Source organism: Capricornis sumatraensis, chromosome X (genome assembly GCF_032405125.1).
Source record: "Capricornis sumatraensis isolate serow.1 chromosome X, serow.2, whole genome shotgun sequence".
Lineage (NCBI taxonomy): Eukaryota > Metazoa > Chordata > Mammalia > Artiodactyla > Bovidae > Capricornis > Capricornis sumatraensis.
The window spans coordinates 84968771-84985692 of NC_091092.1; the positions used below are offsets into that span (position 1 = coordinate 84968771).

At 51.0% G+C, this 16922-nt stretch overlaps 2 protein-coding genes across 4 annotated transcripts in view; one reads left to right on the forward strand and one right to left on the reverse strand.

The window, feature by feature from the left end:
- The first annotated feature begins 413 nt into the window (after nt 1-413).
- Nucleotides 414-10793, forward strand: ARAF (A-Raf proto-oncogene, serine/threonine kinase). 2 transcript variants are annotated; one of them, XM_068962282.1, is made up of 16 exons: nt 414-447; nt 2143-2297; nt 2441-2544; nt 3327-3429; nt 3513-3667; nt 3771-3878; nt 5248-5389; nt 5494-5521; nt 5601-5746; nt 5841-6043; nt 7677-7853; nt 7955-8003; nt 8489-8605; nt 8841-8972; nt 9937-10071; nt 10260-10793. In XM_068962282.1, exons 2-16 carry the CDS (start codon nt 2202-2204, stop codon nt 10392-10394), a joined length of 1830 nt encoding a protein of 609 aa, XP_068818383.1. In that variant the 5' UTR covers nt 414-447; nt 2143-2201; the 3' UTR covers nt 10395-10793. The 2 variants fall into 2 exon arrangements, with proteins under 2 accessions (XP_068818383.1, XP_068818384.1); XM_068962283.1 differs by lacking the exons at nt 5248-5389; nt 5494-5521; nt 5601-5746; ... (5 more) ...; nt 9937-10071; nt 10260-10793 and having other exon boundaries at nt 3780-3882.
- Nucleotides 10794-11746: 953 nt separating this feature from the next.
- The window catches only part of SYN1 (synapsin I), a 52480-nt gene continuing 47304 nt past the window's right edge, over nt 11747-16922 (reverse strand). The window contains exons 7-13 of one of the 2 annotated variants that reach the window (XM_068962281.1): nt 15792-15934; nt 15618-15692; nt 15416-15518; nt 13999-14145; nt 13535-13622; nt 12844-13435; nt 11747-11860 (exon numbers count right to left, since the gene is read on the reverse strand). In XM_068962281.1, coding sequence (XP_068818382.1) covers nt 11833-11860; nt 12844-13435; nt 13535-13622; nt 13999-14145; nt 15416-15518; nt 15618-15692; nt 15792-15934 — 1176 coding nt within the window. In that variant the 3' untranslated portion in view covers nt 11747-11832. Of the gene's footprint in view, nt 11899-12843; nt 13436-13534; nt 13623-13998; nt 14146-15415; nt 15519-15617; nt 15693-15791; nt 15935-16922 lie in introns of both variants that reach the window. The other variant, XM_068962280.1, reaches the window with a different exon arrangement.

Here is a 16922-nt window from a genome sequence, read left to right on the forward strand (position 1 = left end):
GACGGTAAAACTGAGACCCAGGAATGGTACTTAGGGCGCTGGGTCACTGGAGCAAAAAGAGCGCTTAAGGATCCCCCACCCATTTTCGGGAACCCCTAAAGTCAGCCCCAAGTGACCAAAAAAATAAGAGCCCTGCCTTATTCCATTACGGCAAGATTGGGGTTAAAACCCTTGGCACGCAGGTCTTTTCCCGACTGCGCCTGCGCGAATCCGGACGAGCGAATTTGCCCTAGACCCTGACGTTTCAGGCAGCCTCTCCTAATCCGGAACACGACCCACATTCCGCCAGCCCTGCCTTGACAGGCGTGTACCTAATCCAATAAGGATGGAGGGCTGAATCCTCCGGAGCCAATGGCTAAAGTCCGAGGGGCTGTGGAGGTGGACTCTGTAAGGAAACAAGAAGACAGGTCCAAGATGGAGGCGGCGGCGGCTGTAGCGGCGTGACAGGTGAGGGCGGGCCCGGTAGGGTTAGGTTTCTGGAGCTACTGTCGGGCACGGGTAGGGAGCCGGGAACGAAAGCTCAGCTCCAGGATGACTGCGCCTGGGCCCTGACGCCCCCCACCCGGAACCGGAGGAGTGGTTTGACCCGGGGCGAAACCATTGTCGACAGCGGGGGGGGGGGGATTGGAATGGGTGCAAGGCTGCGGGGGATGGTTTCGCCCGTCGCGTGTGGCAGCGCGCCTGCGCAAAGCTGGAAGGCCCTCGGTGGGCGGAGCCGGGCCGAATGTACCTTGGGTTGTGTTATCTGTCATGTGGAGTTCTTCTTAATCTCTTTAAGGTATCTGATGCCCATTCCTTACCAACAACGGGGAATGCGTGAAGACGCGGCTCATTCCTCGCTTTCCTTATTCTGGATCAATGTCTAACCCAATAAGAGAATGTTTGAGGATTCTCACATTCCTCCTCTTTAACCCTCTCCAGCCTCCATCCATTATCACTAGTAATATGTCTGCGATCCTTTCATTAGCTGTCAAGGGGAATTTTGGAGTGCCCTCTGCCTCATCTATGCTTTTACTCCTGCTTATCTCACTTCAGCCATATCTGGTGATGCTCCATAACCCTCATTTCCCCCATTACAATGTCTGGTGATACCTGTTATCCACTCTTCTTCCCATTACAGTCTCTCAGTTCAGTTCAGTCTTTCAGTTGTGTCCGACTCTTTGCGACCCTATGGACTGCAGCACGCTAGGCCTCCCTGTCCATCGCCAACTCCTGGAGTTTACCCAAACTCATATCCATTGAGTCGGTGATGCCATCCAACCATCTCATCCTCTGTCGTCCCCTTCTCCACCTGCCTTAAATCTTTCCCAGCATCAGGATCTTTTCAAATGAGTCAGCTCTTCGCATCAGGTGGCCAAAGCATTGGCGTTTCAGCTTCAACATCAGTCCTTCCAATGAACACTGAGGACTGATCTCCTTTGGGGTGGACTGGTTGGATCTCCTTGCAGTCCAGGGAACTCCTTACAGACTCCTTACAGTCTCTAGTGATGACTATTACATCTCCCCTCAGCATAGTGTCTTTGAGCCTTTATGAACTCCCCATCACAGTCTGGTGACTCCCATTAGGCACCTAGTACAGTACCCGTGAACCTACTGTCATTACAGTCCAGGGCTTTGGGATGCCCACAGTGTCCTTACAAACACTGTTTGGTGCAATTCCCATTTTCCCCAAGCTAAGGGCAGTGTCTGATGATCCTCGGTTAGTTCCCCATCACCCTGTCTGACTCCTCCCACACCACAGTATCTGGTAACCCCCTTCTCCATTCAAAAGCCAGGACAGCCTGTTCATGTCCATTATGTACTTGACACGCCCCAGTGTAGTGCGTGCTGACTTCCCCATTAGTCCCCAGCACAGAGACTTATGTACTCCTATGCCCTGCGGGACAGTGTGTGCTGCCTCTCACTATGTCCTACCCCCACCCCACCCCACCCCGCCCTGTGCAGTGAATCTGAGACCTTGGCACTTAAGCGTGAGACAAACAACTGGAGGGGCTGAGCAGAGGAGGAACTGGATCCCTTGAGCGGTGTGGAAATTAGGCTACAGAGGGTGACGTGAAGTCTGGAGATTGAATTTTTTGTCTTCTGCCACTTTGCTTCCATACTATCATTATAGGACCTCTGAATTCTTCCTCTGTCTTTTAGGAGCCCCATGGCACCTGCCCAGCCCCACCTTCGCCCGTCTTGACAAAGTCCTAGGCTCCATGGAGCCACCACGGGGCCCCCCTGCTAACGGGGCCGAGCCCTCCCGGTCAGTGGGCACCGTCAAAGTGTACCTGCCCAACAAGCAGCGCACGGTGGTGAGTCTGATGGGAGCAAAACTGGCCGGGGGTGGGCATGGACCTAGTTGTAAATCTGGGATAAGAAAGGTGACAAGGGCTGGGAGAGTCCACTGGGGACCCCTCTGGGTGCTGACTCCTTACATGTGTGCACACACACACAGGTGACTGTCCGGGACGGCATGAGTGTCTATGACTCTCTAGACAAGGCCCTCAAGGTGCGGGGTCTCAATCAAGATTGCTGTGTGGTTTACCGGCTCATCAAGGGGTAAGTGTGGCTCTCCCACCCTCAACTGGGTGCCCAGCCTTCTACCCCCTTCTCAGAATCATCCAACTCCTCCACTCTGCTGTGCAGTCTCTGTTAGTCTTCCCTTCACTTAGTGAATCCATGAGTCCATCCAGCTTTTGTCTTATTGCTTCATTAGTTCATTGGCCTGTAGGGTCAGTGATTCATTTTCTTCTTAGATCCCGAGTCCTCACCATGCTCCATCGTCTCCTCCTAGAATTCATCTGTTTCATTCTTTCACTGTTTTATCAACTTGTCAACTCCCTCCTTCCTCCGTCTCATTCTCTGTCTGCTGTGTGGGCCTTGCTGACCTTCCATTTGTTCCTCTGTTTTAGAGTTCCTGAACTTATGTATTCAGTTCACACATTGCTTTTTTTTTCCCCATGCATTGCTTTTTATTTGTTGTTTCAGTGCCTCACCAGCTGCTTTGTCAGGGGCTTGCTTAGCACCTCGGAGATTTAGTTGTTTCTTCACTGTCTCATTTCCTCCTCCTCTTGTAGCTAAGAACATGGACTCTTCACACTGTCCTTCCACTCACAGTCCCTTGTGGCTCTGGGCAAATCATGTCATCCCTCTTTGCCTCAGTTTCCCCATACATAAATAGGGGTAAGGATAGTACTAGTTCCTAGAGTTGCCATACTAAAAATGCAAAATGTCATCTGTTATTCCATGGATGGCAGGCTTGGAAGGACTTTTGGTGGATTTCCTTTCTCCTTGTGGCCCCTGGCCACCCTCCCACTCACTCCCTTCCATGCCTTCTGCAGGCGAAAGACAGTCACTGCCTGGGACACAGCCATTGCCCCGCTGGATGGCGAGGAGCTCATTGTGGAGGTCCTCGAAGACGTCCCCCTGACCATGCACAATTTTGTGAGTGGAGAGTGGGGGCAGATCGTGGGCATGGCGGGAGGGTCTGTGACCAGGCTTCAACCTTCTCTACTCTGTGGCAGCAGGTACGGAAGACATTCTTCAGCCTGGCCTTTTGTGACTTCTGCCTTAAGTTTCTGTTCCATGGCTTCCGCTGCCAAACCTGTGGATACAAGTTCCACCAGCATTGTTCCTCCAAGGTCCCCACAGTCTGTGTCGACATGAGTACCAACCGCCGACAGTGAGCCTGGCCTGGGGTGGGTGGGCAGATGGGGAGAACAGAGGCCCAGCCACAAGGCTTTTACAAACAGCTGACCCATGTTCCCTTGCTTTTTACCCCAAATGCCCTCAAGGTTCTACCACAGTGTCCAGGATTTGTCCGGAAGCTCCAGACAGCACGAGGTTCCCTCAAACCGCCCCCTGAATGAGCCGCTCACCCCTCAGAGTCCCAGGTAGGGGATGCCTTAGCTGAAGGGCTACTGTCAGAAGAAAAAGATCTGGAGGACTCGGTAGAGATCAAGCCATACTTAATTCTTTTGTCTACTCAATGAACATTTAGTGAGCACCTGCAAGTGTAAGTAAGGGCATGGAGCTGTGGGGCCTCAGGCAAGTTCCCTAATCTCTCTGGACCTTAGTTTTCTTATTTGTAAGGAAAAGATAATGATACTTTTACCACATAGGGTTCTGGTGTGGATTAAATAAGTTAAGGTGGGTCCAATGCTTAGAACATGATCTAGCACAGGATAAGTTCTTCTTATTAATTATATATCTATGTATATATTATCTAACTACTTTGTTAATTCTCAAAGCCTTTCCACTTTGGAATACATATTTTTCTCATAAATTCACTTTTACCTCTCCTTTAAGTATAATAATACTATTATCACTCTAATATATCATGTTTATATGATAATGCATTTTATATGTATATGTATTTTATAATGTCAATATTTATATGATATGCTGTCGTATTATGTGTTATGTTGATAATATTTTCATACAATGTAGAATATTAAACATTTTTATGTAATATATAAAATAGTGAAGTTAGGGCATTATGTTATTTTTAATTATGGGCACATGTGAATTAATTACCTATGAATTGCATTTCAGGATAGTGAAGGAAACATTAAAAATATTTTTATGACATTATAATATATTTAATATATATCATATATAACACATGTATATATGTAAAATTAACATTATTATATGTACATGTAAAGCATTGCCATTTTAATATAGATAACATTGTGTATTACATAATCCATAATATATTTGAGTACTGCATATAGTTATACAATATTACATATTGCTCTTCCCCCACTATTTGTGTGGCTTGCTGTCCTTCCTTTAAGTCTTTGCTCAAATGTCACTTGCTCAGAGAAGTCTTTCCTGACATGATCAGGGACACTTCTTGTCTTATTATGTTGCTTTATTTTTTGCTTTATTGCTTCTATGAAATATTATTTGTTTTTTATTTGTCTCTCTCCCTACTGCAGTTAGTCCCATGAGGGTGAGAACTTTTGTTTTTCATTTCTTTTTTTTTTTTAATTTAAAAATTTTTAGTACAGTTCAAATCAGCATGCGTGTAGAACCTTTATTCGTTTTGTCCAGTTTTATTTCCACTGTCTAGAACGGTATCTGGCACACAGCCGGCATTTAGTCAGTGTTTCTTAAACAAATGCATAATGTAATGACAATGGACATTTACTCTATGTGAGCTAAACACATACCTAGGAAGGGGCAGTGGGTTGGGGGAGGCATTCTACTGGTTCTCTCATTCACTCAACAGTGATTTCACAGCCTTTCCCCTGCCAGCTCCTGCACCCAGCACCGCGACCCCGAGCACTTCTCCTTCCCTGCCCAGGCCAACACCCCCCTCCAGCGCATCCGCTCCACATCCACCCCCAATGTCCACATGGTCAGCACCACAGCCCCCATGGAATCCGGCCTCATCCAGGTTGGTGTTGAGGCAGGCGGTCACCAGGGAGCACGAGGCAGAGGGGAGGGCCATTCCTGTTGTCCTCCATGTCCTCTCTCTGACTCCCAGCCCTCTTCTTCCAGCTCACTGGCCAGAACTTCAACACTGATGGTGAGCCCCCCGCTGCCCGTGCCCTGAGCCCCCAACCCCACCCCACCCAGCTCCACTCACATCCTCTCTGTAACTGCAGCTGCTGGGAATAGAGGTGGTGGTGATGGAGCCCCCCGGGGGAGCCCCAGCCCGGCCAGCGTGTCCTCGGGAAGGAAGTCCCCACATTCCAAGTCCCCATCAGAGCAGCGGGAACGGAAGTCCTTGGCTGATGACAAGAAGAAAGTGGTGAGCTCCAGGGGACACCTTTGGTGGGGGCACCACAGGCTAAGTGATGAGGGGTGTGGGCAGGCCCCTGAGATGCCGCCCATGTGGCCCACAGAAGAATTTGGGGTACCGGGACTCGGGCTATTACTGGGAGGTGCCACCCAGTGAGGTGCAGTTGCTGAAGAGGATCGGGACGGGCTCGTTTGGCACGGTGTTTCGCGGGCGGTGGCATGGCGATGTGGCCGTGAAGGTGCTCAAGGTGGCCCAACCCACAGCTGAGCAGGCCCAGGCCTTCAAGAACGAGATGCAGGTGCTCAGGTGAGATTGCTCGTGTGTGTGGATGGGGCGGGGGCGGCAGGCATGGCCTCCGTGCCTCTCTGGGGGAAGGCCCTGCTGGGGGTGCTTTCTCACATCCCCCATGTTTATGTTGTGTTATAACCATAATAGTAAGTTGTTTCTTTATCAGAGAAGTGCCTTTCCCCTCTGGGAAACGGGTATGTTTAAAGGACCTCTGATGAGGCTGTTGTTTGTGTAAATACTGATATTAATTAATGGCCCTGCCTCCAAAATGTGACTCTTTTTGCTTGCCTGTTGTGAAATGAGTATCACTGCAGTGTTACTGTATGCACTGACATCAATAGCATAGTGTTAGTTCACTGCATCGCCCGACAGGCTGGCAGCCTTCCTTCTCCTCTGCTTGTTCTGCACCATTACTATGTGTTTACTGTGTTATAGTCTTGTTATTGATTATAATAATACTATTCTTTAAAGAACAGTATTAAAACTATAATCAGAAGCATAATGTAATCATTGTTTGGTTAATGATTGTGATTGCTCTACTTAATATATTATTCCTACTATATTAATTCATTCACACCAAGAAGCCCTGGTGCTCCCTTTTGTCACCCTAGTTACTACCACTCTTGGGGTTGCTGGTGTGGGCTTTCCTCTCTTGACAAGTGGACACAATTATGTTGCAGAGTTGATGTTTTCAGTCTCTGTTCCTTTCTGTCAAATGGCAGTGATTTGAACAGGCTGTGAATTTGCATTGTGTTTGTACTGAAACCGTAACCTAACTACTATGAAGAACTCATGTGCTATTATCCAGTCTGATGTGTGCAAAACTGTGGACCATCATTGATGTTCTTTGCATGTATGTTACCATTGTAACTATAGTTAATCCTTCTATAAGGAATGAAAATTTTCTTCTAAATGAGGGTGGCTGTTCGTACATGGCAGAGTTTCTATAAGGTAGATCCAGGTACCCAGTAGCAATAACAGCAGGGAGAGTGGTGTTTTTAGGGTGCTTGCTTGTGTTTGGCCATTCAGAGCACCTTACAGGTTATTATGTAGTCCTCCCAAAACCTGTGCCAGGTATCTCATAGAATAATCAGTTTTTCAGTTAAGGAAAATGAGGCACAGAGAGCTTAAGTGTCCTCCCTGAGATTGCACAGTGAGTATCTGAGGAAGCCCAGATTAGAACATAAGTTTAGTCCAAACCCCAAACTCTTTACCTCTAAGCCTCTCATGGTTAACAGGACATAGTCACACATCACTGATGTTTTTACCTAGCAGTTATCAATGTTATGTTGATATATCACTGATGAAGGTTGGCATTCCACTTTCTCATCTTCTCTCAAATGGTCACAGGCTCAGGTCATGGTCATGGTCAGAGGTATGGCAAGTTTGATAATTAAGATGCTCCTGGTCAGTAGGGAGTGAAGGGTTATCCCTCCATCCTGCTTTTGTTGGGAGATTTGGATGAGGAAGTTCAGGACATAAATGCTCAGCCCAGTAAACATCTCACAAATTCACTGAATTTGGCCATCTGAGCCTCCTGAAAGACAGGGTGGAAATGATGGCAGAAGGCAGCAGTGAATAGCACCCTTCCAAAGGCTCAGAAAGTTGCTGTTTGCTCTCCCTGCCCTGATACCACCTGCCCCACCTGCAGGAAGACACGTCACGTCAACATCTTGCTGTTCATGGGCTTCATGACCCGGCCAGGATTTGCCATCATCACACAGTGGTGTGAGGGCTCCAGTCTCTACCACCACCTGCATGTGGCTGACACACGCTTCGACATGGTCCAGCTCATTGATGTGGCCCGCCAGACTGCTCAGGGCATGGAGTGAGTGTTCTGGCTCAGGGACTAGGGAAGGGGCTAGGGGGCTGGGGGTAGGGAGATGAGGTAGCCCCCAGACAGTCTGACACCTGCTTGTACCCCTACAGCTACCTCCATGCCAAGAACATCATCCACCGAGATCTCAAGTCTAACAGTATCTACCTGTCCCTCTGGGGCTGGGCTGGAGCAGACGGCATCAAACAGGATGAGGACTTAGAGGGATGGGTCTTGTGGGGGGCCTTTCTGGGGGCAAACAGGGAGGGGCACCTGTTGCATTTCCCTTTGCCAGGTGCCAGAGTTGTGGCTGGTTCAGGTGGTGTTCTTTGGGACTCTGGTCAGGGTCTGAGGAGTGACAGTGGTGGAAGGCATTATGGGAGTTCCTGATCGGTGTCACAGGCATGGTGAGTGTGGGTGCCATGAGAGGAGCTTCCTAGTCAGGAGTTGCAGGGGAGCCAAGTATAGGGAGTGTTAATTAGAGCTCCCCTCCAAGTCAAGATTGTAGCTAGTTTGTGTGACACTGGGGGGCTTCCGGTCAGGGTTAGAGGCAGTGACTGGTGTGGAGGCGTCAATGAGAGCCTCCCAGTCAGGGCAAGAAGCATGGCTATTGGGAGAGCCTGTAGTGGCCCTTAACCCCAGTGGACATCTTCCTGCACGAGGGGCTCACGGTGAAGATTGGGGACTTCGGCCTGGCCACAGTAAAGACGCGGTGGAGTGGGGCCCAGCCCTTGGAGCAACCCTCGGGCTCTGTGCTATGGATGGTGAGTTGGACCAGGCTGGACTGGGGGTGTATAGGGACATGGGCTGCTGGGCTAAGATGTGGAAGGCGGAGTGGGGCCAGGGTTTCCTGCACCAGGTGTGGGTGTCTGGATCACTCATGCTTCACCTCGTGGAGGTGGCTCTGAGTTATACTCAGTGTGGCTGGTGGGATCTGGGCCTGCAGGTCAGTCACTTGCTGACCTGTACATTCCTCCTGCCCGGTCTGGTCTGCTGAAGGCAGCTGAGGTGATCCGTATGCAGGACCCGAACCCCTACAGCTTCCAGTCAGATGTCTACGCCTATGGGGTTGTGCTCTATGAGCTCATGACCGGCTCACTGCCTTACAGCCACATTGGCAGCCGAGACCAGGTGAGCCCCATATCTCACCCACTTTATCCCAGGCCAAGGGATCCCCTTAGTCTCCAAGCCTCAGATCTCCTTTGCACAGACCACGAACACCACTCTGCCCCCAGAAACCCCAAATTTTCAGAGCTGAGGACTCCCAGACTCCTCTGGGTCTTCTGTACCCAGAATTATTTCCTTCACTCATATCCACTTCTCTGGGTCCTCAAAGTCCAGAATCTCCTGAGTCCCCTATACCCAGAATTCCCCAGGTCCCCAAAAGTCCCCCTAGACACATACAGTCCTCTGACCTGGGTACTCAAACTCCTCAAAGCCCAGAATCCCATTTCTCCCAGAAACAATCCCTTTGTGCTTCTGGAATCCCCACAGATACCCACAATCACTGAGGCCTTGGGATCTGTCAAGCTCCAGGGCCCTTGAATCCACCGTACTCTAGGCCCCAGACTCTCATATTTCTCCAGGTTCAAAGACTAGAATCTCCCAGGCCCTCAGAAACCCGAGATCCTCTAGGCTCCAGGTACCAATAGTCTTTGGTTCTTGAACACTCACTGTCCTACAGGCCACTTGGACCCATAGTCCTCTCAGCCCTGGACCGCTACAGAAATACAGGTTCCTGAGGACTACCAGCCTTTAACTCCCTCCAGACCCAGAACTTCATGTTTCCCCCAGGCTCAGTTCTTTCCAGGCCCCTAAGCCCCCTAGAAACCTGTGGACCCATAATCCCCTGGGCCCCAGACACTTAACCATCTTTGATTCCCCCAAGCTTAAGTCCTTCTGTTCTGTTAAGCAGAGAATCCTTCCAAGTCCTCAGGGACCCAGAATCTCTAGATCCACCAGATACCCACAGTCCTCTGGGCCCCAATACTCAGAATACCGCAGTTCTCCCAAAAGGAGTCCCCGAGGTCCCTCAAGACCCAGAATTCCCTGGACTTCCCAGCCCAGATCACCCCATTCCTGTCCCCTTTCCCAGATTATCTTTATGGTGGGCCGTGGCTATCTGTCCCCGGACCTCAGCAAAATCTCCAGCAATTGCCCCAAGGCCATGAGGCGCCTGCTGTCTGACTGCCTGAAGTTCCAGCGAGAGGAGCGGCCCCTTTTTCCCCAGGTGGGCTGAGGAGGAGGGCTGGACACCCTGGGGAGGGAGCCTCTGAGGAGCAAATGTGAACTGTGTGTGTTCAAGGCTCCGAAGTGTACAATGTGTGTGTGTGTGTTTCCCCTTTAGATTGGGGTTTGGGGGTGTTTGGATGCCCACGTGGCTCTGGACACCCCCTCCTCACCTGCCCCTGCCCCCAGATCCTGGCCACGATTGAGCTGCTGCAGCGGTCACTCCCCAAGATTGAGCGGAGTGCCTCCGAACCCTCCTTGCACCGTACCCAGGCTGATGAGTTGCCTGCCTGCCTACTCAGCGCAGCCCGCCTTGTGCCTTAGGCCCCACCCCCAGCCACCAGGGAGCCCATCTCAGCTTCCCGCCAAGGAGCCCTTCCCACCAACCAATCAATGTTCTGCCTCTGCCCTGATACTGCCTCAGGATCCCCCATCCCCATCCTGGGAGATGAGGGAGTGCCCATGTACTTTTCCAGTTCCTCTGGAACTGGGGGACCCTTGAAGACCAAACCCATAATTTGGTTTCCTCTTGGCTTTGGGGATACTTTTAAATTCAGGAGCTCCTTCATCTCCAATGGCTGGGATTTGTGGCAAGAATTCCACTGAGCACCTCTCTGTAATTTGTGCCTGATGTGCCTTCCACTGGATTTTGGGGTCCCAGCACCCCATGTGGATTTGGGGGTCCCATCTGTCTCCTTTCCACCATTCAAGGACTCCCCTCTTTCTTCACCAAGAAGCACAGAATTCTGCTGGGCCTTTGCTTGTTTATTTTGCTTCCCGACTCTTCTCATGGGGTTCAGAGCCGCTGAGGGGTGAGGGTGAGTCCAGGCAAGGGTGGAGTTTGGGGGGAGGTGCGGATCACACAAACAGTGCCACTGCACGCATCACCACAGGCGGCACGATGAACGAGGACCACATATGCCAAGCACGGGCACGAGAGGAGGCCACGTCAGTCACAGACACAGACATCACGGCAAAGGTGGGGAAGTGGGAGACCACTGGCCTTCTGTGTGCACAGGATTCTGGGAGGATGGGTGGAGTTTGCATATTTAAAGACAGCTTTCAGAGGCAGGAAGGTGAGGCAGGGGTCCCTGGGGAACTGAGGGGTCCTAGCAGTGGGAGGAGCTCTCAGTGTGTTGAATAGGGTTGGTGGGGGGAGGACTGAAGGGAAAACCTTGAGGGGCTTGGTGGGGACAGTTGTACAGGTGGATCCCCAGAGATGGGAAATCCAAAGAAAGGGTCTCAAAGGGAGGAGTTTCTTAAGGATTGGGGAAATTTTGCTGGGGAACAAGGTGCGCTGGAGAGATGTGGGGGCAGAAGTGGGGTTTTCCAGGAATTTCAGGGCTCCAGGAGTGGTTGCCTGGTGTTTGGAAGCTTTCAGGAAGGAAAATGCACTCAGAGGGCACCAGGGGTTGAGGTCTTCAGGGATCTGGAGGTTCTAAAACTGAGAAGTAGTTCTTGAGATGACTGAGAGTGGGTTTGTCAAAGGACGTGGGAATTCCAAATGTGAGGACTGGATTTAGGACGAGCAGTGAGGTTTCCCCAGGGACTTGAGCATTCTGAGGAGTGAGAAGAGGGATCTTGACGATCCAGGAGAGGACTTCTCAAGGGATGAGATTTCCAAAAGTGAGAAATAGATTCAAGGCCCAGACAGGGGTTGCCCAGGGATTTGGGGGTTCTCAGGGTAAGGTGTCAGTCGGAGAAGAGGCTCGCGAAAGACTTCCTCAGGCTGCGGATGGTCTCAGCTTTCACCTCGTCCTGGCTAAGGCTGGGCCTGGGCGGGGCTGGCTCTGGAAGGTTGAAGGCATTGGTCAGAGACTGGGATTTGCTAGAGAGAAACAAGGTGGAGGCGTGGGAGGAAGGGGGAAGAGGAAGGGAGGAGGGGGAGAGAAACACAACGTTACCCCAGGCCCGGCCCCAGCCCTGCCCCTCTGGTCCTGGGGCTGTGCCTGTTACCCTCCCACCCAGCAGCACAGGCCTGGACCCTGAGGAATTCTCAGGAGGAGTGGGGGAGTCCTGGGCTGGGTGGGAGGATCTGGATCCAAGGTGAGGAAGCCTGAGATGTATGGGAAGAGTTCTGGGCTGAATCTTCTCAGAATTCTAGACCAGATTGGGAGGTATTTGATATAACGTGATGATGGGCAGGAAGGTTTCTAGTCCAAGGGTAAGGAGTCCAGAAAGAGGGGTGGTGTAGGGCTTGGACCAAGGACAGGCTGGAAGGGGAAGATCTGTTGGGGGAGCAGTTGGATGGGGCAGGGAGGGCTTTTGAGGTAATGGAGGAGGTCTGGAATGGACCAGAAGAGGCAGAGAGGATAGTGTGATTTGGGAGGAGACTCAGATGGACCAGAAGGGAGCCTAGACTCTAGAGAAAGTAGGAGGACGACTGGAAAGTGAAGTAACTTAGGAGGATTGTGGATTGGGCTGGGAGGAGTTTGGGGGTTCGGTTGCAGGGAGGTTGGGTAGGAGAAGAATGAGTTGGGCAAGTACTGAAGAAGGGTTAGCAAGGCTTCTGGGGTAGGCCAAGAGGAGCTGGGCTGGGGGGCTTTCCCAGGGCCTACAGGGAGGATTCTGAACTGAAAAGGGGATTCTCTGGGATGGAGGGTAGGAGCCTCTGAAGGGGGAAGGGTCTGGCTCAGACTAGAACCAAAGAGAGAGCTGTTAGGATCCTGTGCAGGACCAGGGTCTGAGGAGCCGGGGATCCCAGGGTTGCCCTCCACGTGCAGGAGACCATTTTGTGAGCAGCAAGGTGAGGGCTGCTGTGGGGTCCTCTTACTTGAGCTGGGGGTGTGGGGGTCCCCCGGCAGCAGCAGTGGCAGGTGGTGGCACATCCTGGCTGGGTTTCTGGGCCAGTTGTGGCTTGGTGGGACGTCCAGCGGGGCCCGGGCCACTGGGTCGCGGCTGCTGCGTAGTGGGTGGCCCAGTGCGGGGCATGGGACCAGCCTGGCTAGCCTGGCGTGTGGGGCCAGCAGGGCCTGGGGGTTTCTGGGGTGGGCCCTGGCGCTGCTGACCACCCGCTGGAACTCCTGAGGCCTTTGGTGGAGCCTGACCAGAGACCGATGTCTGACGAGTAGCCTGTGGGGGGCCCGCCTGGCGCTGGGGAGATGGGGAGGCGGGTGGGCGGGTAGCTGGAGGTGCCCCGGGTCCTCCAGCCACTGGCCGGGATTGGCGGCCTTGACCCTGGGTCAGCGGTGTGGCCTGGGATGCAGGCTGCTGGGGCACTGATGTGGGACTTGGTAGACGCTGGGGCAGGGGGCTGCCAGCTGGGGGTCCAAGGCCCGAAAGGTGCTGCTGGCCCTGTGGGGTCGGGCGCTGCTGCAACGGGGGTCCCTGGCGTTGGGGGCCTGGGCCCGGCTGTGGAGGGCCGCCTGAGGGACAGAGAGAAAGTGCACATGTGAGAGAGAGCCAGTGAGAGGTAGGAGGCTGCCAGGCAGAGTCGGGGCCCAGGAAGCTGGCCCCTCACTTACCCTGTGGTGGGGGTCGTTGCTGAGCTGGGGGCCCCGAGGGCTGCTGGGAGATCTGGCGGCCCAAGGGCAGGGCCCCTGGGGACGGAGTCTGCGGCAGAGGAGTGGAGCAGGAGAGGTTAAAAATAGTTACCAGCCAGTGGGGCATCAGCCAATCAGAATGACACGGGTTCCCTGTATGCTGGGTGTTGCCGCATTTGTGGCTGAGCTGAGGGATGGCAGGTTGTGGGGTTGGGGGGGGGGATTTCTTCCCAGGGGAGGGGTCAGGAGGTACTCAGGGAAGTCAGGGTAGCAACTATTTATCAATTTTTAAATTATTGGGCAATTTTTAAAAGTTGTTCATTGCCACAACACATGCGTGTCCCTGTGTTACTCTTAGCCTGCTGGTTATCAGCTCTATGACACAGCATGACCAAGGGCTGGCCTGCCCACATCTAGCCCCTGAGGGCCAGAGCCAGGGGCCTGACCTGGCTGTGGGAGCCCCTGCCAGGGGAGGCATCCCGCTGCCGCTGCCGGGGCAGTGCCTGGGCCATCTTGTTGACCACGAGCTCTACGATGAGCTGCTTGTCTTCATCCTGGTGGTCACCGATGAGCGGCATGGAGGAGCCCACCACCTGGGGGAGGAGAGGGGATCCGGTGAGGAGAGAAGCAGGAAGTGCATGGGAGGGCAAGGATGACAAAGTTCTTGAAAAGTTGGAAAGAGGCATGACTGGCAGCTGCCCAGGAAACAAAGTTCGGTTTGAGAGGCACTGATTATGCAGTGTGGGAAGGCTTGTCTTTTACAAGATACCTTACAGCTTAGGATATACAAATGGGTGAGCAAATGAGGGCTTACCTACTGGCCAAATCTGGCCTAGCGCCTGTTTCTGTACAGTCCCCTCTGCCCCTCTGCCTCCTGGGCTAAGGGTGGGTTTTATATTTTTTAATGGCTGAGAAAAAAACCCAAAAGATTTCATGTCCTGAGAAAACTATATGAAATTTAAATTTCAGTGTCCATAAACCAAGTTTCATGGTAACACAACCCCCTTTACTTTCTTGCCATATTGTCTGTGGCTGCTCTTGTAGAATTGAGGAGCTGCAACAGACATTATATGGCCCACAAAGCCAAAAATACACACTGTTTGGCCTCGATAGAAAAAGTTTGCCAATGCCTGCTTTATAGTTTGCTAGGTGCTTTGTCCTTTACAAAGAACTTTATGGTTTATGTGCTGCTTTACAGTATACAAAGCTCCTTGTCTTTGACAAAGGACTGTTGCATATATGGTGTGTTTAGGCTTTAGAAAGTACTTTGCAAAGGGCACCACTGTTTACAAGATGCTTACCATTTATAAAGCGCTACCATTTACCGTGCACTCTGAACTTTCAAGGTATTTTACAGGTAGTTTGCGAATTGCTTTACTGTTTACTGGGGACACTGCTGCTTACAAAGATCTTTAGAATTTTAAAAGCACTTTGCTATTCATGAAGCAGTACCTTCTTAAGGTACTTTACAGTTCACAGAATGCTTTAGTATCAGCCACCACTCTCTGGGAAGTTCTTTATAGCTTACTAAGTTCTTTGCTGTCAGCCAAGTAAAAGTTCACAGAATACTTTAAAGCTTACTAAGTGCTTGGTCATTCACCATGGTGTCTCAGTTCACAGAGGACATTATAATTGAACAAATATTTTGCTATTCACTAAAGATGTCCAAGTTTCACAGAGCAGTTTAGAATTTACTAAGAATTTTGCCACTTGCCAAGGAAATCCCAGTTCACAAGGCACTTCACAGTTTTACATATTGCCATTCATTCAGGGCTTTCTGGGCCCTGGCATGCTTCACAGAGTGTTGCTGCCCTGCACCTGCTAGTGTGTCTGTACCCCTACCAAATTCTGGGGTGCTCCCACCTCAATGATGTGATCTCGTCCATCCTTGCCATGCAGCGCTTCCACTGCACAAATGTCCAGTCCCCCAAAAATCTCTGAGCACGTGTCCACCCACAGCTTGTACCTGCCAAAATGCAAGGCAAGGAAGCCTGTCAGTACCTGTCTGGGCAGCCACACTTACACTCTTCCCCCCATCAGCCCCCACCAAGGTCAGGCCGCCCACCTGTCAGACATAGCAATCTGCTCAAGCATCGCAGAGCCAGTGTTGGTCTTCCAGTTTCCTGACACTGATGTCCTCCTGGAGAACAAAAGGAGACAGGAGAGAGGCTCAGGGGGCCTGGACTGCACAAGGCAGGGCAGGGGGACCCCCTCCCCAGGCCTTGGTCTTTCCACTCACATGTAGGCCTTATAGTTCTGCCCAATCTTCTGGATGCGTACATCGTATTTGGCATCAATGAAGGGCTCGGTGGTGGCATACGTCTTGGTCAGTGCCACGACACTCGCGATGTCCTGGAAGTCATGCTGGTTGTCCACCTTGACCTGTGGGAGTGGAGTGGGAGTCAGGGCCTGGTTAGGATGGGGTGGTAGTGGGCAGTGGGGGTGCCTTGGGGCAAATGACACAGGTGAGATGAGTGCACAGAAATTCAGTGGATACCCCCAAGGCAGTCAAGCATGTATTAATTCTGGGTCTCCTGGTTTTTACATGTGCATGCAGATACCTCATGGGATATGAGTACATACAACCCGATTTTTAGACTCTTACTTTAAATGGGTCAGTTTATGGTATGTGCATTATATCTCAATAAAGCTGTGAGAAAATTGTGTGTATATACAGTATATGAATATGGGCACCCAGACACAAAATCCATTGTATATACAATATGTAAACAGAGAAGCATGGACACAAACATAAAAATTACAAGTCTGCTTTCTATGGACATACAGACAAAATCAGATGGGTGGCCAGCACACAGGACCCCGAGACCCTTGAATGTAAAAGATGACATAGTGTGTGTTCAACAGAGGCCTGCCCACATACAAACAGTGCTGGAAACACTAACAAATAACAGGCTGAATGCAGGATAGAAAACTGGCTGAATGCAGGATAGAAAAATGGGCCAACAAATGTAAGCATATGTGGAAAAATACAAATAGATAAAGGGCACACATACAAAATTATTTTATTCACTGAATACACAATATACTTCTATAGGCATACTTTCTTGGAGATACTGTGGATTTAGTTCTAGACCACCGTGATAAAGTGAAGGTCATAATAAAGCAAGTCACAAATTTTTTGGTTTTCCAGTGCATATAAAAGTTGTATTTATACTGTATTCTGTTAAGTGCAATACATATCTAAAAAAAACAATGTACATACCTTAGTTTTAAAATACTTTATTGCTAAAAGATGCTAGCCATCATCTGACAATGCAGGGTTGCCATGCACCTTGAATTTGTAAAAAAAAAAAAAAAAAAGTACCTGTGAAGAGCAATAAAGGGAAGTGCAACAGAACGAGGTATGCCT